At 49.0% G+C, this 12,156-nt stretch overlaps 1 protein-coding gene across 2 annotated transcripts in view; it reads right to left on the minus strand.

The window, feature by feature from the left end:
• The window catches only part of LOC129817386 (RAC-alpha serine/threonine-protein kinase-like), a 43,109-nt gene that overhangs the window by 17,780 nt on the left and 13,173 nt on the right, over window positions 1-12,156 (minus strand). For both annotated transcript variants that reach the window (XM_055872564.1, XM_055872562.1), the window contains exon 2: window positions 11,676-11,861. In XM_055872564.1, coding sequence (XP_055728539.1) covers window positions 11,676-11,721 — 46 coding nt within the window. In that variant the 5' untranslated portion in view covers window positions 11,722-11,861. The remainder of the gene's footprint in view (window positions 1-11,675; window positions 11,862-12,156) is intronic.

The raw sequence follows: 12,156 nt of genomic DNA on the forward strand, positions 1-12,156 counted from the left end.
TTTTAGGTAGAAAATACATTTCTGTTTGCATCAGAGACCTTACCTAACATCACACACATATTCTCCAGATACTGACAATTTGTACTTGGTGGCCTATAGCAGCACCCTAAAATAAGAGACTTCAGGTGTAGCAGGTGAATCTGCATCACAGCACTTCTATTTCATTTGTCATGAGAACCTCTCTGAGCTTTACAGGAATATGGCTCTGAATATATACAGCAACACCTCCCCCCTAGACATTCCTGTCTTTTCAATATACACTGAACAAAAATATAAAACGCAACATGAAAAGTATTGGTCCCATGTTTCATGCGCTGAAATTAAAGTTCCCAGAAATGTTCCACACGCACAAAAAGCGTATTTCTCAAATTTTGTGCAGAAATTTGTTTACATCCCTGTTAGTGAGCATTTTCCTTTGCCAAGATAATCCATCCACCTTCCAGATGTGGCATATCAAGAAGCTGATTAAACAGCATGATCATTACACAGATGCACCTTGTGCTGAAGACAATAAAAGGCCACTCTAAAATGTGCAGTTTTGTCACACAACACAATGCCAGAGATGTCTCAAGTTGAGGGAGTGTGCAATTGGCATGGTGACTGCAGGAACGTCCAGCAGTGCTTTTGCCAGATAATTGAATGTTAATTTCTCTACCATAAGCCGCCTCCAACGTTTTAGAGGATTTGGCACAACCAAAGAATTTCTGCACAAACTGTCAGAAACGGTCTCAGGGAAGTTCACCTGCGTCCTCATTGTACTCACCAGGGTCTTGACCTGACTGCAGTTCGGTATCTTAACTGACTTCAGTGGGGCAAATGCTCACCTCCACTGGCACGGTGGAGAAGTATGACCTTCACGGATGAATCCCGGGTTTCAACTTTATCGGGCAGATGGCGTCGTGTGGGCGAGCGGTTTGCTGATGTGAACGTTGTGAACAGAGTGCCCCATGGTGGCGGTAGGGTTATGGCATGGGCAGGCATAAGCTAAGGACAACCAACACAATTGCATTTTATCGATGGCCATTTGAATCCACACAGAGATATCATGATGAGATCCTGAGGCCCATTCATCCACCACCATCACCTCATGTTTCAGCATGATAATGCATGGCCCCATGTCACAAGGATCTGTACACAATTCACGGAAGCTGAAATTGTCCCAGTTCTTCCATGGCCTGCATACTCACCAGACATGTCACACATTGAGGATGTTTGCGATGCTCTGGATCGACATGTACGACAGCGTGTTCCAGTTCCCACCAATATCCAAAAACGTTCCACAGGCCACAATCAACAGCCTGATCAACTCTATGTGAAGGAGATGTGTCGCGCTACATGAGGCAAATGGTGGTCACACCAGATACTGACTGGTTTTCTGATCCAAGCCCCTACTTTTTTTCTTCTTCAAGGTATCTGTGACCAACAGATGCATATCTGTATTCCCAATCATGTGAAATCCATAGATTAGGGCCTAATGAATTTATAATTTCCTTATATGAATTGTAACCATGTAAAATCTTTGAAATTATTGTCTGTTGCGTTTATATTTTCATTCAGTATATGTTACATCCTTGTATTTCGACTGCTGTATCAAAGGCGCTGTCAGCCTCAGAAATGGCTAATATATTAATATTATCTCAGATTAGCAAATTACTCATCTCATGAGGCTATATATATTTATATCCTTTCTGGGGTAGCTTATATAAAACTGAACTCAATGATAAATGGGTTGTATTTCTAATAATTCTATTTATGATAATAACAAAAGGAATTAATCGATTCTTGAGGAGATTATGTTCAGCAGATGCCTGGTTTAGCTTGGCTGCTGTAATGGGTCCTATGTGTAGCTGGTGTAGACAGTCAGGCGCAGGACAGCAGATATGAGTAATCAACGTACTTTTACTCAAAATGGCAAATATACAAAGTAACAAATACACGCACACCATGACAGACCAAAAATACAATAAAAAAAAATCACTCACAAAAACCCATGGGGGAACAGAGGGTTAAATAATGAACAAGTAATAGTGGGATTGAAATCAGGTGTGTAAAACAAAGACAAAACAAATGGAAACGAAAAGTGGATCGGCGGCTAGAAGGCAGGTGACGTCGAACAAGAAGAGGGACTTTGGCGGAAGTCGTGACAGTACCCCCCTTTGACGCGCGGCACCGACCTCGGGGACGACGAGGCGCAGGGCGATCCGGATGGAGACGGTGGAAATCCCGCAGCAATGAAGGGTCCAGGATGTCCTCCACCGGCACCCAGCGTCTCTCCTCCTGACCGTACCCCTCCCACTCTACGAGGTACTGAAGGCCCCTCGCCCGACGCCTCGAGTCCAGGATAGCTCGAACAGCATACGCCGGGGCCCCCTCGATGTCCAGAGGGGGCGGAGGAACCTCCCGCACCTCAGCTTCCTGGAGTGGACCAGCCACCACCGGCCTGAGAAGAGACACATGGAACGAGGGATTAATACGATAATCTGGGGAAAGCTGTAACCTGTAGCATACCTCGTTCAGTCTCCTCAGGACTTTAAATGGCCCCACAAACCACGGACCCAGCTTCCGGCAGGGCAGGCGGAGGTGCAGGTTTCGGGTCGAGAGTCAGACCCGGTCCCGCCGCGGTGGCGGTCAGCGCCTTCTTTTTGGTGCACATGGGCGGCGGTCTCCTCCGAGCGCTTGAACCATTCGTCCACCGCAGGAGCTTCAATCTGGCTCTGATGCCATGGTGCCAGAACCGGCTAATACCCCAGTACGCACTGGAAAGGAGAGAGGTTAGTGTAGGAGTGGTGGAGTGAGTTTTGGTCCGTCTCTGCCCAGAGGATGAACGCCGCCCACTCCCCCGGTCGGTCCTGGCAATATGACCGCAGAAACCTACCCACATCCTGGTTTACTCTCTCCACCTGCCCGTTACTCTCGGGGTGAAAACCTGAGGTGAGGCTGACCGAGACCCCCAGACGTTCCATGAATGCTCTCCAGACCCTGGAAGTGAACTGGGGACCTCGACCAGAGACAATGTCCTCAGGCACCCCGTAGAACCGGAAGACATGAGTGAACAGGGCCTCCACAGTCCTCCACAGTCTGTAGGAGACGGCAGGACTTAGAAAACCGATCCACAACAACCATGATCGTGCTGTTGCCCTGTGAGGGAGGAAGATCCGTCAGGAAGTCCACCGACAGGTGTGACCACAGCCGTTGTGGAACGGGTAGGGGTTGTAATTTCCCTCTGGGCAGGTGCCTGGGAGCCTTGCACTGGGCGCACACCGAGCAGGAGGAAACATAAACCCTCACAACCATGGCCAAGGTGGGCCACCAGTACTTCCCACTAAGGCAACGCACTGTCCGCCCGATGCCAGGATGACCAGAGGAGGGTGACGTATGGGCCCAATAGATCAAACAGTCGCGGACAGCAGACGGAACGTACAGGCGCCCAGCTGGACACTGGGGGGGGAGTGGGCTCTGTGCGTAACGCCCGCTCGATGTCCACGTCCAGCTCCCACACCACCGGTGCCACCAGGCAAGAGGCCGGAAGTATGGGAGTGTGATCCATGGACCGCACCTCTGTGTCATACATCCGGGATAGTGCGTCTGCCTTAGCGTTCTGGGAACCTGGTCTGTAGGATAGGGTGAAAACAAAACGGGTAAAGAACATAGCCCACCTTGCCTGGCGAGGGTTCAGTCTCCTCGCCGCCCGGATGTACTCCAGATTGCGGTTGTCAGTCCAGATGAGAAAAGGGTGTTTAGCCCCCTCAAGCTAATGTCTCCACGCCTTCAGAGCCTTGACAAAAACCAACAACTCCCGGTCCCCCACATCATAGTTTCGCTCCGCCGGGCTGAGTTTCTTCGAAAAGAAGGCACAGGGGCAGAGCTTTGGTGGCGTGCCCGAGCGCTGAGAGAGCACGGCTCCTATCCCAGCCTTCGGACGCGTCCACCTCCACTATGAACGCCAAAGAGGGATCCAGATGAGCCAGAATGGGAGCGAAGGTAAACAGAGCCTTCAGGTGACCAAAAGCCCTCTCCGCCTCAGCCAACCACTGCAGCCGCACCGGTCCTCCCTTCAGCAGTGAGGTAATGGGAGCTGCTACCTGACCAAACCCCCGGTAGCAGTTGGCAAACCCCAGAAACCGCTGCACTTCCGTTACCGTGGTGGGAGTCGGCCAATTAAGCTCGGCTGAAATGCGGTCACTCTCCATCTCCAACCCTGAAGTGGAAATGCAGTACCCTAAGAAGGAGACGGACTGTTAGAAGAACAGACATTTCTCAGCCTTGACGTACAGGTCATGCTCGAACAGTCAACCAAGAACCCTGCGCACCAGGGACACATGCTCGGCACGTGTAGCGGAGTATATCAGAATGTCATCAATATACACCACTACACCCTGCCCATGCAGGTCCCGAAAAATCTCGTCAACAAAGGCCTGGAACCCGTACGGCATGACGAGGTACTCATAGTGCCCTGAGGTGGTAATAAATGCCGTCTTCCACTCGTCCCCCTTCCGGATACGCACTAGGTTGTAAGCGATCCTGACATCCAATTTTGTGAAGAAGCGCGCCCCGTGCATTTACTTCGATCGCACTGGCGATGAGAGGCAGCGGGTAGCTGTACCTCACAGTGATCTGATTGATCCCTCAATAGTCAACACACGGGCGCAGACGCCCATTCTTCTTCTTCACAAAAAAAGAAACTCGAGGAGGTAGGTGAAGTGGAGGGCCGAATGTATCCCTGCCCCAGGGATTCGGAGACATATGTTTCCATAGCCACCGTTTCCTCCTGTGACAGAGGATACACGTGACTCTTGGGAACTGCTGCGTCTACCAGGAGATTTATCGCACAATCCCCCGTCGATGAGGTGGTAATTTAGTCGCCCTCTTCTTACAGAAGGCGAGAGTCAAATCGGCATATTCTGAGGGGATGTGCACGATGGAGACCTGGTCTGAACTTTCCACCGTAGTCGCACCGATGGAAACCCCCACACACCTCCCTGAGCACTCTCGTGACCACCCCTTGAGAGCCCTCTGTTGCCACGAAATGGTGGGATCATGATAGGCCAACCAGGGTAAGCCCAGCACCACGGGAAACGAAGGAGAATCAATAAGGAAGAGACTGATTCTCTCCTCATGACCCTCCTGTGTAACCATGGCAAGTGGAGCGGTGGCCTCCCTAATCAGCCCTGACCCTAATGGTCGACTATCTAGGGCGTGCACAGGGAAAGGCATATCCACAGGAACAAGGGGAATCCCTAAACTATGAGCAAATGAACGGTCAATAAAATTCCCAGCAGCGCCTGAATCTACTAGTGCCTTATGCTGGGAATGCGGGGAAAACTCAGGAAATGAAACAAACACATACATGTGAGCAAAAGGGGGCTCTGGGTGAGCCTGGTGCCGACTCACCTGGGGTGACACGATAGTGCCCTGCCTGCTGCCTCGACTCCCTGAGGAACCCCTCCAGCACCAACCAGCAGTGTGCCCTCTGCGGCCACAGATGGTGCAGGGAACGGCCCCTCCTCCGGTCGCGCTAAGTGCAGCACCTCCCAGCTCCATGGGCGTCGGGGGGGAGGTGCTAGTGGATGGAACTGACAGGTCCCGATCCGGATGTCCACGGGCAGTCAGGAGGTTGTCCAGCTGGATGGACAGGTCCACCAGCTGGTCCAATATGAGGGTGGTGTCTCGGCAGGCTAACTCCCGACGGACGTCCTCGCGCAGACTGCACCTGTAGTGATCGATCAGGGCCCTGTCGTTCCATCCCGCGCTGGCGGCCAAGGTCCGGAAGTCCAAGGCGAAATCCTGCGCGCTCCTCGTCCCCTGCCTCAGGTGGAACAGACACTCACTCTGCGTAATAATCCAACACCGCATCTCCCTCACACCATAAGGTGTTGGCCCACTCCAGGGCTTTGCCTGAGAGGCAGGAAACGAGGGCGGACACACTCTCACGCCCCGAAGGAGCCGGGTGGACGGTTGCCAGGTAGAGCTCCAGTTGTAGTGGAAAACTCTGGCATCCGGCAGCCGTCCCATCATACTCCCTCGGGAGCGCGAGTCGAATCCTGCTGGGACCAGGGGAAAGCGGTGTGGACAGTGGGACCTGTTGTAGTGGGGCTGGTGGAGGCGCTGAAAAACCTCCTCCTCTCTCCAAACGATCCATAGTCTGCAGCACGCGATCCATGGCAGTGCCCAGGCGTTGCAACATGGTCGCGTGCTGCTGAACTCGCTCCTCCACTGGAACAGGGAGTGCGTCTGCTCCTGCTGACTCCATTCTTATAGGTGAGTGATTCTGTAATGGGTCCTAGGTGTAGGTGGTGTAGAGAGTCAAGCGCAGGACAGCAGATATGAGTAATCAACATACTTTTACTCAAAATGTCAAATATACAAAGTAACAAATACACGCACACCATGACAGACCGAAAATACAATAAACAATCACTCACAAAAACCCATGGGGGAACAGAGGGTTAAATAATGAACAAGTAATAGTGGGATTGAAATTAGGTGTGTAAAACAAAAACAAAACAAATGGAAAATGAAAAGTGGATCGGCGGCGGCTAGAAGGCCGGTGACGTCCGGTGACGTCGCCCGAACAAGGAGAGGGGCCGACTTCGGCGGAAGTCGTGACAGCTGCAGCACGGTGCTCTATTCTTCGTTCCACTTCTGGACTGTTGGTCCCTTCTGATTGAGGTGTTGTCCTGTAAGCTTGGGGGTAGTGGGATGGGGGGGTGCTGTCCAATCTGGAAGGTGCCTGATGGTGCAGGGTGTTATTGGCCGCTCTGGATGGGGCCCGATGGTGCAGGGTGGAGCTGGATTCTCTGCCTGCGGCCCGATGGTGCAGGGTGGAGCTGGATTCTCTGCCTGCGGCCCGATGGTGCAGGGTGGAGCTGGCTTCTCTGCCCGCGACCCAATGGTGCAGGGTGGAGCTGGATTCTCTGCCCCGCGGCCCGATGGTGCAGGGTGGTGTTGGCCGCTCTGGATGGGGTCCGATGGTGCAAGGTGGAGCTGGATTCTCTGGATGGGGCACAGCCTATAGCCAGCTCAGCATTGTTGCAATGAATAAATGTGGAAGGGCACATCTCCACGTAACAACAGGGTGGACACAGTGATTTTGTGTTAGTTAATCCATCCAACTCTGGCTGCCACTTGCTGCATTGCAGGATCTACATGTCTTCTCATTGCCATCAAATCATTAGTAGCGGTGTGAATTATAATACGTTTGACCCCATTTAATGTGTTGCTTGGCAGACTGACATGCCTGTAGTGCTGAAATTTTAGTGTTTTTTAAGGTCGGTTCGGTTTCAGTTCAATCGTTAAAAAAACAATCACGGTTTCTGCAAAAAAAATTACATTAAATTAATTAGGAAATAATTCTATTAAAATTATTAGTGCTTTTTCATGGAAATAACAAAGCCAAAAATAGTGAACATTCAACTGCCAAAACCTTGAAAATTCTCCATTGTCTCAGTCAGGGCCACATAGAAAAGTAGGAAATTACTATTAAATAAAATATATTTCAATTGTGTATATTACTTAGTTTTATTTGATGACTTTATAATTTTTCATTCCTTAAAGTAATCATCTCATCTCTGCTCAGGCACTAGCAGCCAGCCAGCCAACCATCTAACATCATCTCTGTTCTCCCCATACTATACTGTCTTTAGTCATCCTATTTAGCTAGGCTAGCCTGCCTAAGTATGCTGCAGAACGGTCTGATAATCATTTTACTATAAATTATTTTACTACTATAAGTCATCCTTTAATGAACTCTCTATCCCTTCCTCTCATCGTTGTGTTGTCTACCCTCCTCTCATGTGCCGGCGTATGTGGTGTGTGTGTATCTAACCTAAAGTAGCAGGCGTAAAAGTGTATCCATCTGTGTCCGAGCCAGAAAAGAACAGGCGCAATGGATTATGGTTAGTGTAGTTAATTGCCAAGTTTATTTGCTGAACTTGGTTGAATATTTGCTCAAGTAAAACAACTCCCTTCAGCCCAGCGTCCCACATAGTTCTTGACTTGAATTTATCTTGTGAATGATTTGATTTCTCTCCAGAGAAACGGCTCATTGGGCTCACAAAAAAAACTAAATGGAACTCAAGTAATTGATCAGACGTCGGTCAATTGGCTGTTTAATAACCGGAAAAAAACATTTGGTTAAACACTAAGCACTACATGCTAGGGAAAAGCAGTGTCTCTGAGAAATGTGTCATTGGAGTCACAAAATTAAAAAGCCATAGGGTGCTCTGACTGTGCTGCTGTTGTGGGCTCTGGTGTCTGGAGTGATGTTCTTTGGAGTGGGGTGGTGACCACAGGTGGCCTTTCCTTGTCTTCCTCTCTCCTGAGGGTCCCAGCATGGCTCCGCTGACACTCTGGGACTGGGATGTGAGGATCTAAGGGAGGTCTGTTCAGACCTATCTGACAAGGGGAATGTGCTGGTGTGGGTAGTGAGGAGTTGCACTGGGTCTGGTTACTGACCTCTTGTGCTGAATGTCTGAATTCTGGGAGGTCCACTATGAGAAGCTGTGGTACTGCTGATGAGGGGATGTGAGGGTGTGGTAGTAAGGGTTGTGGTAGGCCCCAGTTTTTCTCTCATAGGGTGGATGGCACTATAGCAATTCTATGACTGCTGACATAAGTCAACAATGGCTGAGCATGGTGGTGCAGTGACAGGGAAGATAAGAGATACCAGTGCAGTCTGGGATAGGAGGAGGATGTGGTTTCAAAGGAACTGTGTGGCTTATAATAAGAATCCACTTCCTCCTGTACCTCCCCCACACATACACACTCGGAAACACACACCCACACACACTCGCTCTGATACACGCCCACTCGGGGACACACACCCCCACACACACACACACACACACACACACACACACACACACAAAGGCCTAATCTAATTCAGCTCAGCCTACAGTGTGGTAACCAGGCCCCTCGAATAGGCCGTTTCTTCTAAAAGAGGCAAACACTGTACACTATTGTGTTGTATGCATGTGAATAGCTACAACAGCAGCAACTCAAACTAAGTACCGCCACCTTTATAGTAGGATCGATCATCCATGTATGTGTATATATATATATCACTGTGAAAAGAGTATGACATGCAAATTGCTTGTGAGCAGAATGAATGCGAGGGTAGACAGTTCCTGTCTACACTTTGAGATAGACAAGTAGGTCAAAACATCAGTCAGATGTCATACCTGTCTCTAAACTCTTCCATTCAAGCACAAGCACAGACGACAGAGTACGCCCGTCGTCTTCTGGTCAGCGGTCCCATTTGCAAGCAACTATGAACCTTATGCTAGGCCTAGGTAACACAACAACGTGGTACAGTAAGTGCTGTGTGTGTGTCCCTTTGATAACTCGCCACACATTTCTCATCCATATGTAAGTGTTAAGAGGAGCCACCACTACCAGTATGTCTCTGCCTTACAGCCACTCCTCAATATGCCTCACCTGACCCCGTAGTGTGCTCAACCACACTGGGTCTGAGGAGGCTTTTGGTAAGGAAGGTACCGGTTGGCCTGGCTGACACATGACCACCCTCCCCCCAACCTACAAATCCTCTGCACCAAATGTAACTGCCAATCTCCACAGACTGATCCCGGTGTACCCGTCTCCTCTGCAACGTTTGCGAACGGAATGCTTTGATCAGGCAAGAGTGGCACAACATCGCAAGCCACATAGCCGCAGGCTAAAGGGTGTGGCTACTTTGCCATATCAGGAACCAACCAGCTGCCAGGACACTAAACAGTATTTAGGCTGAGGCTGGGATTTAAGAATAAGCCTTTCCAGTTGTGAATTTTGAGTCCAGGAGTCACATCCAAAGCACATTTTTCTCCTACCTCGTGTATGACTCATTTGCTTGGAATCAGAGGACTCCTAGCCATGCTGAGATATTGGCAAAAAAAGAGAAAGGTAGATGCGTTCCAGGGAGTCCAGATGTTTTCCTCAGAGCAGGCTTTTCCAATGGTTGACTAACACCTTGGTTGGAGCCCCTGCCATGTTTCAATGTGAAGAGTCCCATGGAGGTCGTCCTAGCATCCATCCGTGGCTTTGATTATCCCTGGAATAGTGGGAAAGTCCAAACTCGGTCTGCAGTGATGGAACCAATGCCCTTCAGTAACCGCTTAAACCCAAGTAGTTGACTCACTTCACGCTAAAATACAGCCCTATCTGATGAAAGCAAGAAACCTGGCATAATCGGGTCATTCAGGCTACATTTATATACCTTGCTTCCATTACATACAAACCAGTTCAGCATATTGTCATCCATACAGAGGAGACATGATGCACGTTGGCATGTTTAAATTAGGTGACTGGCATACAGTGCTTGAATGAGCATGACCCTCCTAAACTAAAGTTGTTGTATAAAGTTTGAGAGTGACAGGTGGGCAAAGCATGAGCATTTTAAAAATGCACCCTGAGCTGAAAGAGCCTGACAGCACCACCCTGCAGCCTTTATGGTTTCCCATGGGTGATGTCACCATGGCCACATCGAGAGAGAAAAAACATCTCCCCCCAAATCCCTTGTGGGCAAAACAGGCTCGCCGCCACACTAAGCGGCACAAATCCAGCATCGGCTGCCTTCCTTTTGAACAGGGCCCAGAGCCATTCCGGGTGGTGTCTGTCTGCATAGCTGAACTGGGATGACCCCCAAACTCCTAGACACGGCGCTACACTGTCCGACTGTCCGAGGCTGGAGGGAGGGAGGATTCTCCAGTAATAACCCATTGGCCTTGCAAACTCCTCGACCGTCCAACTTCCACAGAGTGTGTAGGAGTCTTACTGCTGCTGTCGCCCTCCACCACACCCTTATCCCTGCTCCATTGCAGAAAGTTAAGTTGCGCCTCTGTGATTGAAAAGGGTGTTGTACACAACCCAACAACAGAATTCACTCTGAAATATCCAGCGTAGGCAATTAGAGGATTTCATTTGTGAAAACAAACATAAGTGGCTGAAACCATCGTTTGTCATTGTCAGTCATTCTCTGAACTCCTTAATTTTGCAATCCGTTCTTCCCTGTGGCTACAGCTGTGTCGAGGTGAGGCGGTGTGCGCTGGCAACTGTACAGTCATACAGTGGGGGGTGTCATCCTCTTTGTTTATAGAACACAGAAAGGGTCAAAGGTGAAGCAGGTGCAAGTGGAAAACATGCATGAGGTTTGGCTTGGGTCACAGCAGAGACCCAGAGTTCAACCTACACACAGACTAATCCAAAAGTTAATAGTTCATTTCTATCCAGAAAAGGGCAAAGTCCTGATATAACCGCTACTAGTGTGTGTGCGCACTAACAGGTTTGTTATGAGGATGTATTCACAGGCCTTAGGTGTTGGGAACTAACATTTTATGGACCATGAACATTCGTAGCGGCCATTAAATACTTCAGAACAGTAAACATTCTTATAGACCGTAAACAATATTGAGGACCATAAACATTGCATCACTTGCATTGTAGACCTGGTTATCTATGAATGGAGCTGAAACAACAGGAAGCAATCTCAGGAATTTGTGAGACGACTTTATCTGCCCATTTAGGTCAAAAGACAACAGGTTGTCTAATTGAAAAATATGCCAAATCTACAAAGAAATCTACACTTATTTCATATCAAAACAGAGGAAGAATCAATGGAAGATTGTGTGATTTCCAAAGCCTTAGGTAAGAGGGTGTGGGAGATGGAGGGAATATGTATTTACCTCGTTTGTGAAGCCATCCCTCCTTCACAATGACTACTTCGCCCATGGTGGTCTGCGGAGGAATGGGGGTAAGGGGGAGGTTCTGTCTACTGAGGGAGTCCCACAGAAGGAGAAGACACTCTGGTCCCCTTCACTCAAATCAGAAGTGGTCTAGTGCTGGGGAACGTTTCAGCCAGCACTGGTTACCTATTGGAGTAAGACAAAGAGACAGGCTGGATTTGAACTAGGACACCCTATTACACATTCTTCAATGCTGCAAATATTAACACACCACAGGCAGTGATAAAGCAACATTAAGAGACAAAGAAACAAGGACTACAAATGGCAATCAGTTATTATTCCAGAAAAACAGCTCAAGTCATTTACTATACAATTACAAAATAATTACTAAATCACTATGTAACAAAATACAATGTTAGAGTAATTACAGTTTTACTACACACGAATAAGGACAAATTCATGTAGTGTTGCCATTTCTATC

This window comes from Salvelinus fontinalis, chromosome 20, assembly GCF_029448725.1.
Source record: "Salvelinus fontinalis isolate EN_2023a chromosome 20, ASM2944872v1, whole genome shotgun sequence".
Lineage (NCBI taxonomy): Eukaryota > Metazoa > Chordata > Actinopteri > Salmoniformes > Salmonidae > Salvelinus > Salvelinus fontinalis.